Raw genomic sequence first — 23,135 nt, 5'->3', positions numbered from 1 at the left:
TCTGTCTCTCTCTGGCTCTCTGTCTCTGTCTCTCTCTGGCTCTCTGTTTCTCTCTGGCTCTCTCTCCCCTCTCTCTTTCTCTATATCTCTTTGTCTTGCTATGTCTCTCTGTGTCTATCTCTATCTCTCTCCCCTTTGAACTCTTAGAGCACTGACTAGATTGTAAGCCCCCCAAAGGTAGGGCTTACAGTATCTAGCACAAATAAAACAGGCAATCAAGAAGCCCTCATTAATAATTTTGAACTGGCAGGGATCTTTGAATCTATGCAGTGTATCCTTTTCATTTTGCAACTGAGGAATGAAGTCTGGAAACATTGAGAGACTTGCCCAAGGTCAAGTAATCCATCAATAAATCAACAAGAATTTTTAGGTGCCTACTATATGTCTGGCACTGTATTGGGCATTAGGGATAAAATGACAAAGAATGAAAAAAATCTCTATTCTCCAAGAACTTACATGACTGAGCTGAGATTTGAACTCATGTCCTCTGGCTACAAATCCAACACATTTTACACCATATGACAGTTATTGACTGAGGAATTAATATGTTATGATCATGCTTGGCCAGCCAAAGCGAAGACAGATAATCTAGAGCTCAAGCATCAAATATATGGCCCATCCATATTTCACCCATAACACTTCTGAATGTAGCCTGACCCGGATTAAAATGTAGTTGGGAAACACTGAGCAAAATAAATAAAATACAATAGAACATACAAAATGTTAATGTGTGGTCTTCTAAGTCAATATGTGGCTTTTGGGGAGCCTTTGGTTTGGTAGCCCCTTTTTAAAAAATTTGACATCACTACAATTAAGCATGGAAATATTTATACACACATATATACATACACACATATACACATACATATGCATATACACATAAAGACATATACATACGTATACACCTATCTACAGTACACACACATACACATATACTTCGACATCTATAATCATACTCATACATTGACAAATACATTCATATGAATCTATGTAAGGTTGTACTATACTTATTAATACTTTAAGAACTCTGAAACAGCAGTTTGTAGTTTCATAGACAGCCCTCTTTTCTGTTCTTTGTATATTGAAATGTTCATGCTTGTTGATACTTAAGTTCCCAATAAAAATAAAATTTATATAAAAATACAAGGGAATGAGGCTCACAGAATCACCGAATCTGGGGGCTGGAAGGGACTGCAGCAATCTCTTGGTTCAACACCCTCCCAAAGTTTAGGTATACCTGCTGTAGTCTCCCTGACAGAGCTCCAGCATCTAGCCCCAATGTCTTTTCACTTGTCCAGGGTCACATAGTTGCACAAAGTGTCTGAGGCTGGATTTAATTGTTTCTTTCTGCATGAATAAATGAATGAATGAATAGACTAGTGAATAAATGACAAATAGTCATCCAGGTTCTTCCTTAAACATTTCCCTATGATTGGGGACTCTCAATTTTGAATATCAACCCTTCTGTTTCTTATGCAGCTTGAATTGTTAGAAAGTTCTTCCTTGTAATAAATTGAAATCTTTCTCCCTGTCACTTTCACCTATCATTCCTGGCTGTGCCATCTGGGACCAAGAAGAACAAGTCTAATCCCTCTTCCATATGGTAGTACTTAAAATATTTGTAAACTGTTCTCATGTCCTTCCTAGGTCTTCAATCATGTAGGCTAGACATCTTCAGTGCATTCACCTGCTCTTCATATGACTTGGATTCTAGCCCCTTTACCATCATGGTTGGCCTTGTCTAAATATATTTCAATTTGTCAGTATCTTGCTTAAAAATATGGCATCCAGAAATGAACAAGATTCTGCAGATGGGGATTAACTGGGACCAAGTAGCATGGGGCCATCACTTCTCTAGATTCAATTCCACATTCACTAAGCAACTATTAAAAAGGCAGTGAGTGACATAGTACAGTAGCCAGGGACCTGGACCTAGGGTCAGGAAGACCTGAGTTCAAATATGGTAGAAGAGGTTAAGTTTAGAGTTTAGAGTCACAAAGCTAGTAAATGTTTGAGGCTGGCTTTGAACCCAGTCCTAACTCCAGGTTGAAAGCAGTTGCCTCCTTAAGTATATGCAAAGGTAACTGGAGGAGGTTTAGGAGATGGTTGGAGAAAGACATCTCCATACAAGAGTGCTTGGTCTATTTCCTTTTCACTTTATTCTGTGTATGACAAATTATATGATCTTAGCATGGTGAGACTGGATTTTGTGAATGCAACGGGACAAGAACTGAGAGAAGGAAATCAATGTAAGGTGGGAGCTTGTGAGCTAAGTACAGATAGAAAAATGCATGTTTTAATATTTTAAAGCAATATTCCATTTTATCCCCTATATTAATTTCAGATACATCTGCAGAAGGTTAATCTAAATTGCTTCTTGTGTGGGGCTGGCTTTGGGGGAAGCAGCCTATGTGTTTGAAGTTTGTGCACCCTCTGGTGGCCATTGGGGATGCTGCACCCACTTAGTCAGTCAACAAACATATTATTGTTTACTATGTTCCAGATAAATACTGTTTTTGTTCAGTCATGTCCGACTCTTCGTGACCCCATCTGGGGTTTTCTTGGCAAAGGCACTGGAATGGTTTGCCATTTCCTTCTTCAGTTCATTTTGCAGATGAGGAAACTGTGGCAAACGGGGTGAAGCGACTTTCCAAGAGTCACCTAGCTAATAAGTATCTGAGGTTGGATCTGAACTCAGGTCTTCCTGACTCTAGACCCCCACCCTCTCTCCACTGGATTACCTAGGGATACAAAAAGAAAGGCAAAACGTGGTCCCCCACTCTCACTACTTTAGTCGATCAGTTTCTCTGAGCACATCACTTAGTTGATAATTCAAGTACAGCACCGCCAGGTGGACAACTCAGATATTGCACTCCCTTGCTGGATACATTGTCAAGTGTTGTAGTCCGTAGGTTCAAGGAAGGCAGCATCTAAGGTAGACACACTAGGGGCCTTAAGTGGGAAGTCCCGTGTTATGTGTCAAAAATATGATTATTATAGGTAATAATTATTAATAACAATAAGTAAGCCATTTGCCACAAAAAGCCAGAATTAAATAAATAAAAAATGGCCAGCTTGTGGCAAGACTCCTTCCAGGAGGTTAGGTGAAGTGAAAGGTTATATATATATATACATCTAGGCAGAATACTTGCATGAGCTCCATTCTTCTTCACGTTACCTGGGGACCCCTAAGCTAAAGCCCTGATTCCAAACATAGGCAGCCAGTCCTATAACACACCCCTAAGTACTTTGGGGGAAAAAAAACCCACCCATGCTCTGCTAAAAAGCTCCCTGCAGCTGTGTCTGGGGTGGGCTCTGAGGTTTTTTGCTTCCCTTGACAAAGAAGGGGAAAATCATTCCTGGGACTGCGAGATGATTTCTGACAGTTAGAAAAGAGAAAGCCGGAATTGTTGTCGCTACAATTAGGAGATCATCAAAGCCCAATTCTGCTCCTCAGCATTTTGTTTTGTGCCCACGCGGGGCCCTTTCCAATTCAGTGCCGGTGGCTGATGAATAACTCCCCTGAACAAAGGGTCTTTTCAGGCCCAGCGCCCATCATTATTAGAGGCCCGTTGCATAACTGTCGCTGAGGACTAGTGTTCGAAGGGCTAGCTCTAAATTCGGTTATTCACAGCCTTCCCAGCTCAATATTATTGCTTAACTGTGATCATTTTCTAATTATCCTAATAATACCTATTAAATAATACCTATTAAATCACTTGAACTCGATAAGTACAAGCAGACTGGAATACAACTTAACCTAATAAGCCTCGATCATTCATTAAGCAACAGGGTACCTTTTTGTCAGGGTATGAATAGAATATGAGACCACAGAAGATCATTGCTATGTCCCAAATGTTATTAGAAGTTCAAGTGTATTAATTCTCATGCCTGGCTCGCAACCTTGCATTTGGGTTGCTTGGGAGCTGGGACCAGCAAGACCATCTCACCCTAAAGACCCTTGGGTTCAGCTCCATCTCCGCCTCTGCCCAGACCGATTCCCACAGAAAGGGCCCATAAACTTAGCAGAAGGAATTAAATTACTAAGGATGTAAAGGGAATGAGCTGAATCAATCTTCCAGCTGATGAGATTGGGGCAGAGCGTGGAGGCAGCTGTCAGAGCACAGCTGCAAAACAGATAGGGTGTTCTTTCCCTTATGGCCTACTCAACACTCCCTTTTCTGCTACACAGGGAGCCTGGGGAGGAGAGACTTTTAAAAATCAGGTTTCTATCATTCAAATTCAATGCTGTCTAGGCTACTGATCTTTCCTTCTCAAATGGGAGAGGACAGGGCAGCAATTAAGATGCTGCTTTGATGAGACTAGATCCTTTAGGACAAACTGGAAAAAAAAATGCAGAATTAGTCTAGTTTGCGTGCCTTTTCTATGGTCTCTGTTCTGTAAAAATGCATTTTCCTGCAATTTTAAATATGGTAAGTTTCCAGATGCCATCACCAGGGATTTCTTGATTGTTGGATCTTAGATTTAGGGAGATGGAAAGGCCCTTAGGGGTTATCTAAACCAACCAACACCCTCATTTTGTGGGTGAGTAAATGGGACCCAGAGAGATGAAGTGATTTCCTCATATTAATAATGAGAATAATAATAATAGCTAGCATTTATATAGTGCCTTAAGATTTGCAGAGCAGGGACTATTCTCACCATTTCATTGACTTGCCCAATATCACACAACTACCAAATGGTAGAAAAATGAGACATGAATCCAAGGGCATCCAGGCAGTAAGGGTCAGAACTCAGGTCTGCTGACTCTGTGATTAGTTAATCAGTCAATAAATATTTATGAAGTACCTAATGTGTGCTCAAATCTTCTTTTGAACAATGGAAATATGGACATATAGGCTGATAATTCATACTCATTATAACCCTGTGAGCCACAAGGAATATCAATATGCCCATTTTACAGCTTAGCTGTAGCACAATGAGAAAAGTATTAGAGGGGGTCAGAGGTGAGATCTTGACTATCTAATCCCATCATTTTGTATGATGAAACTGAGATCTAGACTGGCGCAGTGACTTGCCTAAGGTTGTACAGTCAGAAAATTGAAACCCTTTGTACTTTCCACTACAATTGCCTCCTTCCTCAGTCCTAGTTCTGATCTTTGTATTCTAGTACAGCACTTCCATCCTTCCATCCTTCCTTCCTTCCTTCCTTCCTTCCTTCTTTCCTCCTTCCTTCCGTATTGCTATTGAGCAGATATATCTGTTGTAAATACTAACATGCAGGTCCATGACCCCACATATTCACTAGCTCAGAGACATACAGACAGATGGGTTGGGGGGCAACAGGTCAGGGAGATCAGTGTATGAATCCTCGTCTACACAGTATTTCCAAATTACTAGGATGCTGGTGTCCCAGCTCTTGGCCACAACCCCAGTCCAATGCTGTGGTGCCTGTCCCTGTCTTGCGGCCTGTTTGTTCTTTGCCTTAATCATCCCCTAATCCCATTACCAATAGCCTTGCAGAGAGCTTCCCCATCAGCTAGCTGAGTGCTGGCCCACACTGCCCCAGCTGTAACTCAGTTAGCGGGCCAAGGCGCAGACCCATTCAGCTGGCAATCTGAAGTTAGTCTCGCTGACAATTGGATTGTGAAACTCTGAAGCAGTTTTAGCTTTGACCACAAATGTTCCTGTTGACAGGTCCACAGAGAGGCCTCATCGCTCCATGTCTAGCTGCCAGTGGCCGGCCCGAGCCACATGGAGGTCAGGATGCCCGTGTGTCATCTGTCAAACCCAATCGGCCTACCTGACTCTCCTCTCAACGCCTTCTCCAGCTCCACACCCTGGATCTCCGAGGCTCTTTGGCGTTCTTCTACCTCCTCTAACTGTCGCTGGATGGCCTGAAAAATGGCGTTCACAAATGAACTTGTAAACACACACACATATAAACGCACGCACACACACACAGAGTTAGGAGGTGAGGCATGTAGACACCTAAAGGGAACTAACTTTCTTTGGGGGTAAGATGGGACCATAACAAAGAAGGCCAAGTGCTCATGGACTGCCTCAGGAAGTAGTGAGCTCCCTGTCACTGGAGGTTAGAGGGTTGTAGGATCAGAGATCTAGATAGGACCTCAGATGCCATTTAGCCCTCATTTTACAGACAACGAAACTGAGGACCAAGGGTCACTGGACAAAGTCACGCAGATCGTAAGCTGCAGAGGCAGGATTTGAACCCAGGTCTTCTGACTGCAGAGCTAGATCTTTCCTAACTGTACTACAGAAATATCAGACACTTGACCATTCTGCCAACTGCCTTCCCAAATACAACCTGAGCCAGATTAAAATGGAATTGGGAAATTCTTAGCAAAATGAATAAAAGCACAATAAAACAGAGATAATGTCACATTTGAAAACTAAGTCAATACATAGCTGGAGGGGTCCTTAGGTAAACATTAGTGGCCCCATTTCTGTCTGAGTTAGACATCACAGTTGTGCTACAGATCCAAGCACAGCCTGAATGACCCCTGAGTATTTCTCTTTTTCACAGAATCTGAGACTCTCAGAAGTCACCCCACCCTAGCACAAATCCCCTCTATAAGAAACCTTTGCTTGGACTGAGAGGAGACTTCCCACCATCCAAGTTAGCCCATTCTACTTTTTAAAAGTTGTTATTATTTGGAAGTTCTTCCTCAAAGGATCATGGGATTTAGAATAGGAAGAGATCTTCACAATCTAATCTAACCCCTTCATTTCGCACATGTGGAAACTGAGGCCAGGCTAGGGATTTGCCCAAAGTCACACAGCTAGCAAACAGAAACTCTGTGTACTTTCTACTACAATTATCTCTATGCAAGACTCCCTTCTCAGTCCTAGTTCTGATCTTTGGACTCAAGCCAAATGAGTCCCTTCTTCCTTCTCTTATTCCCTCTCTCCTTCTTTCCTTCTTCCCTCCTTTCCTTCCTTCCTTCCTTCCTTCCTTCCTTCCTTCCTTCCTTCCTTCCTTCCTTCCTTCCTTCCTTCCTTCCTCCCTCTCTCCCTCCATTCCTTCTTTCCTTCCTTCCTTCTTTCTCTCTCTTCTTCCTTCATCCCTACATATGTGTAAAAACATACACACATATATCCCTTCATATATTTAACGACCCTTCCTACCCAAGTCCCCTACCAAGCCTTCTCTTCTCACACTAAGCATCTTCGTCTCTTTCAGCCGATCCCCATAGGGCCCAGCTTTAGGATCCTCCTCATCCTCCTTGGACAGCCTCAGTTCACACAGTTAGAATTTAACCCTCCCATCCTTTCACATAGCAATGATGACAGTCTGCCTGCCACACTCCCACCTCCTGTCTATTACCTTGTCACCGATGAGCCCATGCAGCGCTCATGATTTAAACCACAAAATGCCGACCGGCTCTTTACCTGGGCCTTGTAAAGCCTTTTGAATTCCTCTTGCTTAGCCAACAGTTTGGAGGCCTTTTCCATCTTCCTTCTTCTTTTAAGTGTTCGTCTTTCCTACATGGACCGAGGAAGAAGAAAAAAGGTGAAGGGGGACAATAAACAGATAGGAACTTGACAGAATGATGCTCTGACTTCTTCCCACTCCCCCGTTCTTGCCCCAGCTCATCTGTTCTGCCCACTTCTCAGCCAAACGACCTTTCAGAAGCTTTAGGAGAAACTAAGAAAACAACATTTAGAATGCCTACAACAATGTAAATAAAAAGTCATGCTGAGTTAAGGTCATGTGTATTTGTGGCCCCAGAGAGGGGATGTTTCCTCAGAAAAAATGACTGGACTTAGGGCCAAATGTTGTGTATGGTCTTAGTGGACTTTGTCTAGTCATTGGGTGGGTGGAGCTAGAAGCATCTCTGATATAAATAACAAAAATACAAAAACAACAAAAAAAAACTCCTTTCATTGCAAATACAACATTGATTCCAAAGCTTGGGAGGAAACTTTCTAGGGGACTGAATGGGTTGAGTTGAGAAAAGAAAACAATGCATTACCAATATGCTCTGTGGGAGCAAATCCATATCCTCTATGGGAGGCACTATGGGGTGATGGGTAGAGATAGCCTTGAGGCCAAGGATACCTGGGTTCAAATCCTTCCTCTGACACGTGTTGGCTGCATCAGTGTGGATAAGTTACTTTACCTGTCAGTTCTCTAGGTGACCCGCTAAGACTATACGTTTCAGAGAAGACACTTCGAGAGGAAGTCCCTTACTGGGAGCTCCTTAGATGAAAGAAATCAGAGGTCTAATCCCTAGTCCTACACGGAGGCTGTTCTCACACCAGGAATTACGAGGGATGCTGAAGATTGTAGGTTTATGAACTGTGGGCTGGAAAGGACCTTGCGGGTGGTCTAGTCCAAGCTCTTGACTTGAATCCTCTGTGCCTCAGTTTTCCCTTCTATACAGTGACAGGGTTTGACTCACTGGCCTCTAGCATCCTTTCAAGCCCTAAATATATGATCCTATGATATTCTTATTTTACAGATGAGGAAATTGTGAGTGTAGGAAAGTTGAGTGACTCACTTAAGTTCATACAAATAGTAGGTGGCAGTAGGATTTGACCCTAAGTCTTCTGACACCAGAACCAGTGTTCTTACCACTGTACCATGATCTTGATTCAGATTTCACTCCAGACTCTTAGTTATGGAACCCTGGGCAAAATATTTATTTATTTTTGTTTATTTATTAATAAATTAATTAAATAATAATATTATTGATATATAGGGCAGCTAGGCCTAAATTTAAAAAGATTAAATTTAAGAGAGATAAATAGAAAATTCTAGTCTTGAGCTCCAAAGATGTAGTGGATAGAGCAGTGGGCCTGGAGTCAGACTCATCTTTCTGAGTTCAAATCCTACCTCAGATACTAGCTATATGACCCTGGGCGAGTCACTTAGCCCTGTTTGCCTGAGTTTCCTCATCTGTAAAATGAGCTGGAGAAGGAAATGGCAAAACCACTCCTGTATCTTTGCCAAGAAAACCCCAAATGAGGTCATGAGGAGTTGGACACAACTGAAAAATGACCAAACACTTATTTATTTTCATAAAATTAATTTCTCTATATAAGATTACTATATTAATATAATAATATATAGTTAAATAAATAACATTATTACTTATATACAATATAAAAATATGATAAAAATAGATAGTTTCATTATTATGGAGTCTCAGTTACCTCTGCATAAAATGGAGATAATTTCTATAGCACTTACTTCCCAGGATTGTTATAAGGATGCAAAAAGATAATGTTTGGAAAGCATTTTGCAAACCTTACAGTGGTTTGTAAATGTCAGTTGTTACTGGTGGTGGTGATGCTTGTGGGCCCTTACATACCAATACCTCGTGGTAACTGTGTTATACTTATCAAATTTTTAGGCTGTGGTTACCCATGAGGATCTTGGGAACGAGGCAATTATCTATCAGGCCAAAGTATTTTTGAGCCAGAATTATGTAGCCTCGTATGACATTGGGTAAGTCACTTGAATGTTAGTTGGCATTTATATAGAGTCTACTTATGTAGCAGGAACTATGCAAATTCCTTTACAAACATTCTCTTGTTTGATCCTCACAACAATCCAGGGAGGTAGGTGCTATTATGGTCCCCATTTTACAGCTGAGGAAACTGAAGGTATTAGAGGTTAGGTGACTTGCCCAGGGTCACAGAGGCAGTAAGTGGCTGAGGCCAGATTTGAACAGAGGCCTTCCTAACTCCCACCTAAACTCACTTTCCTTTTCTGAGTCTCAATTTCCTCATCCACAAGATGAGAGGAATAAAATAAGATCTTTGAAGACTCCTAAATGCCTTGCAACCCTAAACCTCCTGAGTCTCTATAACTGCTTTCATTGTTTCCTTCACTTTGAGTTTAGAGGCAGAATTCCTGCCAATGGAATGTGGGCATCCTTTTGGCTCATAGAATAGAAACATCACATACTGGGTGACCCCAAATTTTAATGTTGATTTACTCTTCAATAGTTTTTAATAGCTTAAAATGGCACTAAGACTTTTGGAATGCCTTGTATTAAAGTTTGGGGTATTGGAAAGACTACTGGACCTGGGTGTCCAGAATTCTAGCACTGGCTCTGTCCCTAACTAACCTGAGTAATCCACTTCTTGTTTCTGGGTCTCAATTCCTTTTTTATTTTGGAATTCACTTATTTTTAAAATAAATGTCTCAAATTAGAGACAATCTCAAATGCTCCTTTAAAGGCTAAAGAATTTCTAAGGCTTCTATAATGCATGGAAGGTAAGTATATGTGTGTGTAAATATCCTGGTAATAATAATCATTGTAATTAATATTTATATGTCACTTTAAAGTTTACAAACTATTTTACATATATTATCTCATTTGGCTTTGACCACAAAGAACTCAGTGAAGTAGCTATGGCTACTGTTATCATCCCATTTTACAGAGTTAGAGAGGTTAAGTCATCTATTCATGGTCACATAGCTAGGAAGTGGTAGAGGCAGGATTTGAACCCAGGTCTTCCTGACTCCCCATCCAATACCCTCTCCATTTCCCAAGCAACCTCTAGAATGCTTGATCATCTGAAGGCAGCTACTCATGATGAGAAATGTGAAAGCCACAGGCTTTCGATGACTTATCTGATTTCCCTCTCATAAATTTGCTGCTGTTTCTTTAGTTTAAGAGAATTCTGAGATGAATTTGCCTCCTTTATTCAGGAGAGAAGAAGGGAAGGAGGGAAGGAACAAGGTCATGTGTTCAAGACCATGTTTGAGAATAGCAGAAAATTTATGTGAGATTAACACATCGTTGCAGATAATCCCCAAAGTCATGAATCCACTTGCCGATATTGCAGAAGCAAATGAACATATTTATGGAAACATCAAGAATTGCTATTGCCCAAGGGATCTAAAAACCTATTTGAGAACCATGAAAGCTGATGCAAATCCATAGGCTTTGGATTGCTATCTCATGTGCTCTGGTTAAAAGCCTTGGGTGTCTCCACCCGTGTTTTCTAGGAGACCAAAAAGCCTCCAGCACTTATTAAAGGCAGTATATTTCCTTAAAAGTAGAATTGAGCAAACCCACCACTATCAGCCACACCCTCCCACCATAAATCCCCAAATGGAAACAAAGTACATGTCCATTAATTGGGGACAGGTTGAACCAATTGAATTTCTGTTAACAGGAACAGGAATTAATGGATATAAGGAATTTAGAGAAACATAAGAAAAGCTGTGTGAATTGATGCACAGTGAAGCAAGTAGAACCAAGAGAATAATATACAGACTGACTGCAATAATGTCAAAGAAAGCAATGTCAAGAAAGCAAATTCTGATGAATTAGAATGACCTATCTTAGCCCAGAGAACCACCCTTCACTCCTTCTACTACGGAGCTGCAAAACTATAGATGCAGACCATGACTTACACTCTTAGATGCAGTTATAGTGTTCATTGATTTGGATGAATTATTTTTTTCTATATTACAAGTGAGGGTTCAATGCAGATATTGTGGTTGGTATAGATCTTGACAAGTTAAAATGATGGCCTAAATTTAACAAGATTAATTTAACAGAGATAAATCAGAAATCCTAGTCTTGAGCTCCAAAAATCAACTGCATGAGTGCAAGATCATATCAGCATAGCTAGATAGTTGTCTTTGAAAAAGATAAGGGGTTTTGACCTGGGGTAGGATGTATATACATCAACATGGCAATACAGCAACCAAAAAGCTTTCTGTGATCTAGGATTCTGTGAAAAGAGAGGTATGGTGTTCAGAGGGTGAACACTAGTTGGAGCTATAGTGCACAGAACACCAGGTCTGGAGTCAGGAAGACTCATCTTTGTGAGTTCAAATCTGGCCTCAGACACTTACTAGCTGTGTGACCTTGGGCAAGTCACTTAACCCTGTCTGCCTCAGTTTCCTCATATGCAAAATGAACCAGAGAAGGAAATGGCAAACCACTCCAGTATCTGTCAAGAAAACCCCAAACAGGGTTACAAAGAATTGGACACAACTGAAAAGATGGAACAATAGTGTTCAGAACAATGGGAAGTAATAGTCCTGCCATGCTCAGCTCTGGTCATCTTATTTTAAGTAGAAGTTCTGGCTCCAAGTCTACTATTCTTTCCATTCGACTTTGTGAATTACAAAGTCATAATTTCTAAATGATTAAACATTTTCTGAGAACCAGTAGGTTTTTAGTGGATTGAATGTTGGAGTCAGGAACACCTGAGTTCAAATCTAGCCTCAGATACTTCCTAAGTATGTGACCCTAACTAGGCAAGTCACTTAACTTCTGGATGAGTCAGTCTGCCCAGATGTAAAATGGAGATGATGATAGCACCTTCCTCCCAGGATTATCATGAGGATAAAATGAGATAATATTTGCAAAACACGTTTTACAAACTTTAAAGTACTATGTAAATGCTACTTATTATTATATTAGAATCCCCTTTAGAATTCACAAAGATGAAAATCTTTTAAACTACGTTTTTGGAAGCTTTTGTGAAATCGAAGGCAATCCTGGGGTGTTCTTTGCATTGTGTGAATTTTCAAAGCACCACTTTCCTGTTGGATGGTTAATTGCTTCAAAGGAACTTAATGTTCTTAACAAAAAGGGTTCCTTTCCATTTACCTGAAAGATGTAGAACAACAGTTAGGCCCCCAAACTGGGGATGAAAGGATGTTCAGAAGCCATTGGCATTTTTATGGGAGGAGAGAGGGCATCGTGACTGAGAGCTCCCTCCTCAATAGGTCCCTCAGCTATTTCAAGGGAGGAGAGTCAGGATTTAGCACTGGAAGAGACCTCAATTATAATCTGGTACAATCCCTCATTTTATAGAGAAGGAAATTAGACCTAGAAAGGGAAAGGTATTTGCCCACACTCATCCAAGCAGTGAAAAGTAGGTTTTTTAAAAAGGGATTCTCATTTCAGATCAAATCTTCTTTCTAGTTGTAGCCTCATCCCTGTTGAATTCCTTCTGTCTATTGGGTGGGGTAAAAGATTCAGAACCAATTCAAGGTAAGTGGGAACCTTGCATTAAGATAGGTACTATACTCATGAAGAAACCAATAGGCAATCATGTGAAATATGTACCAGCAGCCTGGGATCAGATACCAAAACTTCTACTTCCAGGAAGTAAGTAAAGGCAATGGTTAAAGCCAGGCAGTCATAAGAATCTATTGGCTAGCTAGTGGGGGAGGGGGACTAGCCAAGATGGCAGATTAGAGGCAATCCAGCTGAACTCTATTAACACTCCCCTCCAAATAACCTTAAAATATTACCTCAAAGAAAATTTTGGAGCAGCAGAGCTAACAAAAGGTCAAGGTGAGCCATTTTTTTCAGGCCTAAGAGAACATGAAAGATTGGCAAGAGAAGTTTATGATGCTGGGGTGGAAACCTGTCCAGAGCCCACCTATGCTGTGGTGGCAAAAATGGTAGGAGCAGCCTCAGGCACTCTCAGCCCAGAGATGGTGAAGGAGTCACATGATTGGTCAGAAAGAGATTATGGGGTACGTTTTGCTGGCAGAGGTACAGGAGTACAGCTGGCACTGATTGGCTGTATGCAGTTCCGAGGTAGAGAGGAACACTTCTCATTGATCACAAGGGAGGAAGGGCCCTGGTCTCAGCTCCAAGGCAAAGTGGCTACATCCTGAATAAAGACCAGAGCACAAGACCAGGAGAGCAGTGACCACACCTCTCCCCAGAACACACCTCCTTGGAGGCACCAGAAATTTACAGATCTCCAGAGCTAACTCTGAAAACAATAGATGGAAACTTGGGACAGTGCCTCCTCACCCTGGCATGAGCAGAGACCAATTTTAACATAAAGTTCAAATTGAAGAAATAGGCTATGAAAATGAGCAAATAAACAAAGAACTTGACAATAAAAAGCTACTATGGTGGCTGGGAAGACCAAGACCTAAAGTTCAAAGAAGTCAACGATGTGACCCAACCAACGAAGCCTTAAATAAAAGCACTAAATGGAACCCAAGCCTAATCTGGAAGAATTAAAGAGATAAAAGTGGCACAGGAAAAAAATGGGGAAAGAAATGAGATTGAAACAAGAAAATTATGAAAAGAGGATTAATAGCTTGGTGAAAAAAGCACCAAAAAATACCAAAGAAAATAACACCTTACAAAACAAAATTAGCCTAATGGTAAGAGAGACACAAAAATTCATTGAAGAAAAGAACTCCCTGGGGCGGAGTCAAGATGGTGGAGTAGAAACAGACTTCCATGGGGTTCCAGCTTCCACATCCCCCAATTCATGTAAAAGGTGACTCTGAAGAAACTTTGGAGCTACAGAACCCACAAAGTGACACAGAGAAGCTAACCTCCCGATGAGGACAGCTCGGCAGGCTGGCAAGAATCAGCCAGCACTGTGCTCTGGGAGCCTAGCCCAGCTCCACAACAAGATTTTAGCCCCAGGGTGGACCTGACCAACCACCTGCTGGAGGGACTTCAGATCAGCAGCAGCTGTGGTGGTTTCCAGAATTATCAACACATGGATGCTAAGGACAAAATGAGAAGTCAGTGCAGTGTGGACTTTGGGATCCAGTACTTGGGAGTGCATTGGCTTTTGCACCCAGGGTGAGAAGCAGCTGAGGTGCTAAGGACCTGCAGCCACAGCCACACATAGTTGCTTCAGCTCCTGGCCGGCAGATTGTAGGGGGACCAAGCAACTAGTCTGAGGGGTAATTGATCTTGCTTTAACCTGCTTGGATCTAGATTGTGGTCTAGGGTGGAGGTTCTGGGGTGTGTAACCAGCTTGCCAGAGCATGTGGAGGCTTCAACTAATAACTTTGGCAGCTGAGAAAACACCAGCCTTTGGGACAAAGCTCCCCTGTCTGGTGGCAGAGTCCTACTGTGGCAGAAAGCCCAAAAGCCAAGTAATTGAGTGGCAACATAAGCAAACAAGGGAAGCAAAGTAAACAGAGCAACCAACTTTATACTCTTACTTTGGGGACAAAAAAGGATCAAAGCATGGAACAGGAGGAAGACAGTGAAGTCAGAACTTCTGCACCAAAAGCTTCAAAGACAAATACAAGCTGGTTACAGGCCATAGAGGACCTTAAGAAGGATTTTGAAAAGCAAATAAGAGAAGTGGAGGAGAAATTGGGAAGAGAAATGAGAACAATGCAAGAAAATTATGAAATGAGAGTCAACAACCTGACTGAAGAAAATAACACCTTAAAAAATAGACTAACTCAAATGGCAAAAAGAGGGTAAAAAAAGGCAATAAGGAGAAGAATACCTTAAAAAGCTGAATTTTCCAGATGTAAAAAGAATCTCAAAAGCTCACTAAAGAGAATCATTCCTTCAGAATTAGTTTGGAGCAAATGGAAGCTAGTGACTTTATAAGAAATCAAGATACTATTAAACAGATCCAAACAAATGAAAAAATAGAAGGCAATGTGAAATATCTCATTGGAAAAACCACTCACCTGGAAAATAGCTCCAGGAGAGATAATTTAAAATTTATTGGACTACCTGAAAACCATGATAAAAAAAGAACCTAGAAATCATCCTTCAAGAAATCCTCAAGGAAAACTTCCCTGATGTTTTAGAACCAGAGGGCAAAATAGAGCTTGAAAGAATCCACCGATCACCTCCTGAAAAAGAACCCAAAAAGAAAACTCCTAGGAATATTATAGCCAGGTTCCAAAATTCCCAGATCAAGAAGAGAATATTACAAGCAGCCAGGAAGAAACAATTTGAATATTGTGGAAACACAATCAAGATAACACAGGATCTGGCAGCTTCTACAGTGAGGGATCAAAGGACTTGGAATATGATATTCCAGAGGTCAAAGGAGCTGGGATTAAAACCAATAATCACCTACCTAGCAAAACTCAGTATCATGTTTCAGGGGAAAATATAGTCATTCAGTAGAATAGAGGACTTTCAAGCATTCTTGATGAAAAAACCAGAGTTGAATAGAAAATTTGACATTCAGATACAAGAAGCAAGAGAAGCATGAGAAGGTAACCAGGGAAAAGAAATCATAAGGAACTTATCAAAGTTGAACTACTTATATTCCTACATGGAAAAATGATAATTGTAACTGATGAAACTTTTCTCAGTATGAAAATAGTTGAAGGGAATAGAAATACATACATATATATATATGTCTATATAGGAGGATATATGGGCATATGAACACATATGTGAATGTGTGTATATATGTTTACAGGTATACATAGATAGAGGGCACAGGACCAATTTAATAAGAAGGGATGATGCTTAAAAGGTGAAATTAAGAGGTGAGAGAGGAATGTAATGAGAGGAGATGGAGAGAGACAGAATGGGGTAAACTATCTCATATAGAAGAGGCAAGGGAAAATGGTTACAATGGAGGGGAAGAATAGGAAGGCAAAAGGGAATGGGTCAACCTTATTCTCATTGAATTTGGCTTAGGGAGGGAATGACATATACACTAAATAGGGTATCTCACCCTACAGGAGAGTAGGGGGGGAAGGGGATGAGAGGGGGGATGATGGAATGGAGGGCAGGCTCGGGGGGAGGGAAGTTGGAAGAACCCACTTTTGAAAAGGGACAGGATCAAAATAGAGAATAGAACAAGTGGGATGTGGGATAGGAGGGAGGGAAATATAGACAGTCTTTTATAATACATCCACTATGGAAATGTTTTGCATAGCTACACGTGTACAACCTATACTGAATTGCTTATCTTCCCAGTAAGGGTGGGTGACAAAGAAGGAAGGGAATGAATCTGGAATTCAAAGTTTTAAAATCAAATGTTTAAAATATACATTATTATTATTAATATTATTTTATATGTAACTGGGAAATAAGATATACAGGCACTGAGGCATAGAGATCCACCATGCCATACTGGAAAGTCAAAGGAGGCATGGGAGAAGATATGGGAGAGAGCAGATTGGAGGAAGGGATATCCAGTGGGATCGCTATTTTGGGGTGGTGGGTAGGGGGAAAACGGGGAGAAAATTTGTAACTCAAAATCTGGCGGAAATGAATGATGTAAATTAGAAGTTAGTAAAGCATTTGATTTGGGAAAAAAAAGAAAAGAAAAGAACTCTTTAAAAAACAGAATTGGCCAAATGGAAAGAAAAATGCAAAATCTCACTGAAGAAAACAATTCCTTAAAAATCATAATTAGGCAAGTGGAAGCTAATGACTCCATGAGACATCAAGAAATATTAAAACAAAGTCAAAAGAATGAAAAAAATAGAAGAAAATGTGAAATCTCATCAGAAAAAAAAAAAACTGACCTGGAAAATAGGTCAACAGATCATTTAAGAATTACTGGACTACCTGAAAGCCATGATCAAAGAAAAAGCCTAAATAACATCTTTCAAGAAATTATCAAGGAAAACTTCCCTGATATCTTAGATCTAGAGGGTAAAATAGAAATTGAAAGAATCTATTAATCACCTCCTGAAAGAGATCCCAAAATGAAAACTCCCAGGAATATTATAGGTAAATTCTAGAACTCCAAACTCAAAGATAAAATAGTTCAAGCAGCCAGAAAGAAATGATTGAAATATTGTACAACCAGTCAAGATCACACAAGATTTAGTGGCTTCCATGTTAAAGAAGCAGAGGGCTTAGAATATGATATTCTAAAAGGTAAAGAAGCTAGGATTACAACTGAGAATCAACTACCCAACAAAACTGAGTATAGTCCTTCTAATGAAATTGAAGACTTTTATGTATTCCTGATAAAAAGATCAGACCTGAAGAGAATATTTGATATTCAAACACAAGACTTGAGAAGTATAAACAGTTAAACATGAAAAGAGTAATCATAGCTGTCTCAATAAAGTTAAACTGTTTACATTCCTATATAGGAAGATGATACTTATAATTCCTAAGGACTTTATCATTATTAGGGCAGTTTAAAAGAGTTTAGATAGAGATCATGGATGGATTATGTTGTAATGTTGGAATGATCTCCAAAATAACGAGGGGGTAAGAAAGAGGGATGTGCTGGGAGAAGGAGGAAGGGAGAGGTAGAACAGGGAAATGTTTCTCACATAAAAGAGATGTCCCAAGAGGAGCTTTTTCAGTAGAGATGGAAATAGGAGTGGTGGCAGGCAATACTTTGGTTCAAAGAGGAAAAAAACATATAGACACACTCAGCTATATAGAGAAATGTAACTTAAACAATAGGGAAATAGGAGGGGGAGGGGATAAGTGAAAGGGAAGAGATGATAAAAGGGAAGAGAAATTAAGGGAGACAGTGGTTAGATGTAAAATGGATTTTTGAGAAGAGACAGGATAAAAATGGATAGAAAAGAAGACATAGAAGAAAATGGGATGGAAGGAAATACAAAATTAATAATCATAACTGTGAATGTGAATGGAACAAGTTCACCCATAAAGTGGAAGCAGATAGAAGAACTGATTAGAAACCAAAATCCAACAATATGTTGTCTACAAGAGACACACTTGAAACAGAAAGACACACAGAGTTAAAATAAAGGCTGAAGCATAATCTAATATTCCTTAGTTGAACTAAAAAAAATGGCAAAAATAGACCTAATTAAAAGGGATAATCAGGAAAACTACATTTTGCTAAAAGGTACCATAGACAATGAAATGATATCAAAAATTTTACATCAAGTTTCTCTAATAAAGACCTCATTTCTCAAATATGTATTGAGTGTGGAACTGAGTCACATTTCTAAAAATAAGAGCCAATCCCCAATTGATAGTGAAAGGATATAAATGGACAGTTTTCAGAGGAAGACATCAAAGCTATCTATAGTCGTATGAAAAAAACACAATCACTATTGTTTAGAAAACAACTCTGAGGCACCACTTCACACACATCAGAAATTACAGATACTGAAGGGGATGAGGGGAAAAATAGTGAAACTAATGAACTGTTGGTATAATGAACTGGTCTAACCATTCAGGAGAATAATGTGGAACTATGCTCACAGGGCTATAAAACTGTGCATACCCTTTGACCCAGCAATATCACTACTAGGTCTGTATACCAAAGAAATCAAAGGAAAAGGAACTATATGTACAAAAATGTTTATAGCAGCTCTTTTTATGGTGGCAAAAAATTGGAAATTGAAGGAATGTTCATCCATTGGGATATGGCTAACCAACTTGTGACTGATGGAATACTATTGTTCTATAAGAAATGACAGGCAAGATGGTTTCAGAAAAACCTGGGAAGACTTAATATGAATTGATACAAAGTGAAAGGAGCAGAGCCAGGAGAACATTATACATTGTAACAGCAATATTGTATAATGATCATCTGTGAATGATGTGATTACTCTGATCAAGACAATGATCCAAGACAATTCTGAAGGACTCATGATGAAAATATTCTATCCACCTCCAGAAAGAGAACTGATGAACTATGAGTGCAAATTGAAGTATAATTTTCTCATTTTTTTTGCTTTTAAAAATGACTAATAAGGAAGTGTTTTTGCATGATTTCACATGTATAATTGCTATCATATTGCTTGCCTTCTTAGTGGGTGGGAAAAGGGTAGGAGGCAGAGAGAGAATTTGGAACTCAAAATTTAAAAAGAAAAGAATATGAGAAATAAATAAATCATATATTTTTTAAAAAGAGTCTATTGGTGCTAGTGCTTTGAAACCAGTTATACCATACAGGTTTGGCTGAGGCAGAATGCATAAGCATATCAACCCAGGTCAGCTAGGAATGGGGGTTCGGGATTAGGTTTGGAGCTCTGACTGACCAGTGCAAGACATGGGGGCATCTGTTTCTGTCCCCTTGTGATCACTTAAATGAGTTACATGAGTCTCTATGTACTCTGCTCATGGGATTCAAACCATTTATGCCTTTAAGAGAGAGGTCTTTTCGTCCTCAGACACTTAACACAAACCTAGCTGTGTGACCTTGGGCAAGTCACTTAACCCCAACTGCCCCTCCAAAAAGCGAGAGAGAGAGAGAGAGAGAGAGAGAGAGAGAGAGAGAGAGAGGTCTTTGTGTAACCAGGGAGGAGTTTGTCTAGGGAACCTCCATTAGTCTTTATGCTTTGCAGGAGTAAGTTGGGGAAGAAACCTACATGAATTGCAATCACATAGGAAAGCAATGATAGTAAATAGTTGAGTCCAAGTTAGTATAAGTAGTGCATAAATGATCAATGACTCTTGAAGCCTTTCCCTTCCCCTTCCTTCCTTCCTTCTTTCCAAAGGTCTTGATAGTGCTGAGGAAGGAAGACCTCATTGGACTGTGGTGGCAATAGACTCCTATTCTTAAACTGCTTCTTTAGATTTACATGTAGTGGGAAAACAATCCTTTATTTCCCATAATTTCAGATGTTTAGTGCTATTAAAGGAAGGACAGGGTTGAAGAGTTGACTAAGTTTCTATGCCTTACTATTCCCAGAAACAGGAATATTTAAAAATTTATAAAAATGAATAGGGAGGAAAAAAGGAAAGAAGGAAGGAAGGAAGGAAGGAAGGAAGGAAGGAAGGAAGGAAGAAGGAAGGAAGGAAGGAAGGAAGGAAGGAAGGAAGGAAGGAAGGAAGGAAGGAAGGAAGGAAGGAAGGAAGGAAGGAAGGAAGGAAGGAAGGGAATAAAGGAGGGAGGGAAGGAAGGAAGAAAAGAATGGAAAGGAAAAGAAAGGGAAGGGAAGGGGAAGGAGAAAAGAAATCTGACATTATCTCTGCTCTCTCTTATCTTTCCTGAAGTGCTCTCATTAATCATGTCTAAAATCTGAGATTACTTCCAGCTGGGAAGAATCTGAGTGGACTTCATAGAGGAGGTAACATTAAAATAAACCTTAAACTCTGAGTAATCAAAGTTAAGAAGAGATGGATGAAGAGATGGAATAGAGCATTACTGGTAGAAAGTACAGCATGAGAAAAAGAACAGAGGTGGGAAAGTTAAGAATCCCACCATAAAAAAAAGCTATCATGGTGTTATCGGCACACAAGACTCAAATCCAGAAAAAGAGAATGACTCCAAAACATCCACAATCAAAAACTCAAAGGAAAACAGAGCTTGGCCACAGCTTTAAATAGAACTCCTAGAAAAGAATGAAAGAAGAGTTTTAAAAGTTTTAAATATTTTTATAATGGAAATGAGCACATGCTTGTTTTGTATGACTGTATGTGTACGATGGGGATTGCTTGTCTTCTCAGTGGGTTGCTGTTTGTCCTTCATTCTAGAAGAGGATCATGATGCCATGACATACAAGTGAATTGTATTTAAGTGAGGGACGGCTCTGCAAAGTCACCAGCCTCACTTTATCCTCCAGAGCCGTCTGGGTCCAGCAGCAAGATACAGATCAGGATACCTGGAGATGGCCCTGAATGCAGTGGGAGACCTCGATCTTTTTAAGGTCTGTTTGACTGAGGTAACACCCTTTGGAGGTAGAGGGAGGGAGAGAAGTTGGAACTCAAAATTTTTAAAAATGAATGTTAAAGAAATTGAAATGAATGGTAGAGAAAAAAATGGAAAAGAAATGAGAGCTATGGAAGAGAGAACTAAAAAGAGAGAATTCATGGCTTAGAATGAAAGAGGTAGAAATCCTTGCCCAAACAACAAACTGCCTGAAAATTAAAATGGATTAAATTAAAACTGTTCCTCGAACCCAACACTCCATCTCCTGACCCCAGGAGTTTTTGCTGGTTTTCCTCCAGCTGATAATGTTCTCCCTCCCCAACTCCATATCATGACTTCCTGTTCTTCCTTCAAATCCCACCCAAAGCTTCTTCAAGAAGTCTTTCCCATTCCTGTTGATCTTAGTGCCTTCTGAGATTACATCCAATTTATCCTGCATATACTTTCTTGTGTATAGTTGTTTGCAGGTTGTCTCCTTCAATACAGTGTAAGCTTCTTGAGAGCAGGGACTGGGCCTCCCCAATCCCCCCCCACACCTTTTTTTTTGTATCCCCAGTCCCTGGCATATAGTAAGTAGGTGCTTAAAAATGCTAGCTGACTGAACTATTGATTGGGGTGTAAGATTCTTGAAAGGGTATAGAAAGATAAAACATATGAAAGGTAGATTAAAACCAAATTCTTCAAGGTCTTGGAGTTTGGTGGAAAAGTTTAAATTTTATTCTGGAGGCAAAAGGGAACCAATGGAGAAGTTTTTGTCTTTTTGTTTTTAGCAGGAGAGTGACATAGGATTATAGTTTTATAGTTGGAAGGGTCTTTAGGGGCAATTCTCTTACTTTATGGATGGATAAATGAAAGCCCAGATTTGGTCTTAATATGACTCGCTCAGGATCTCACAGACAGTGACCGAGGCAAGATGTGAGCCCCATTTTTCCTGGCTCCAAGTACAGTACTATAACTGCTACACTATGTTGTCTCTCAATGATTTTCCATAAATGGGAATCAAATGGGGCCACAAAAGGGAAAGTGATAAACACAAACCATTAGACTAGAGACCATCGAATCTGGGCTCTAAGAAGACCATGGAGCCCGGAGGAGAAGAGGTCAGTTAGGCAATGATTGTGGTATGGCTTAGAAGTCAGGAGACCTCCATTCTGGGCCTGCATTTGATTCTAACTTGCTCTTTTTGACTTTGGGTAAATTAAACTCCTCAGAATCTCAGTTTCTTCCTCTGTTATTTGACTTAGTTTTATTGCATGAGATATTCCTGAGGTTCCTTCCAATGTGATGACTTTACAACATGTGATGACTTTACAATGTCTGTACTACGTCTTTTCTCTGTCAAAATCCAAGGGATCCTTCAGAAATTTCAGTGGGGGAAACAGATTGGTGAGGGATCTATATGTGGGTGCCTAGATCCCATGCTTCCCAATTTTTATCCTCTTCACACAAGAAAGAATTTCTGACTGTGAAATCTGAGGTATGAGCACATGAGCAAAGGGAAAGTTGCCCAGGGGGACTGAGGTTCCCTATTTCCCATGGAGGCTGCAAGGAGTTAGAGGGCCGTGGCATTGAGACTAACACTACACACACCCTGATCACTGCCCTCCTGAGGCTCTGCCTGTGGTCACTGGAAACAGAAGCTGGGACTTGGGCTGGGAGCAGAGAGGCAAGCAGAGACTTCAGGGATCAACTTTGCTAAGATGCTTCAAACACTGGAATGAAGATAAATTCCTAAATGACAAGAACAAGCAAGTTTCAAAAACCTCATCAGCTGGTGAGACAGAAGGAACACAACTTCTCCTCTGAGAGGTCACTTCCCTTAATACTTCCATAATCTTAGAAAACTGAGGGGACCCGTGGTAAGAAATTTGAGT

The 23,135-nt window shown here is 40.2% G+C and overlaps 1 protein-coding gene across 1 annotated transcript in view; it reads right to left on the bottom strand.

Moving 5' to 3' along the window:
* Nucleotides 1-23,135, bottom strand: part of MICAL2 (microtubule associated monooxygenase, calponin and LIM domain containing 2) — a 264,175-nt gene that overhangs the window by 28,380 nt on the left and 212,660 nt on the right. The window contains exons 34-35 of the mRNA XM_069091238.1: nt 7,375-7,467; nt 5,765-5,858 (exon numbers count right to left, since the gene is read on the bottom strand). Coding sequence (XP_068947339.1) covers nt 5,765-5,858; nt 7,375-7,467 — 187 coding nt within the window. The remainder of the gene's footprint in view (nt 1-5,764; nt 5,859-7,374; nt 7,468-23,135) is intronic.

The sequence above is a fragment of the Petaurus breviceps genome, unplaced genomic scaffold (assembly GCF_028583685.1).
Source record: "Petaurus breviceps papuanus isolate PSGF00001 unplaced genomic scaffold, PetGlider_PUasm1.0 188, whole genome shotgun sequence".
Lineage (NCBI taxonomy): Eukaryota > Metazoa > Chordata > Mammalia > Diprotodontia > Petauridae > Petaurus > Petaurus breviceps.
This window is presented reverse-complemented; position numbering and strand designations above follow the sequence as displayed.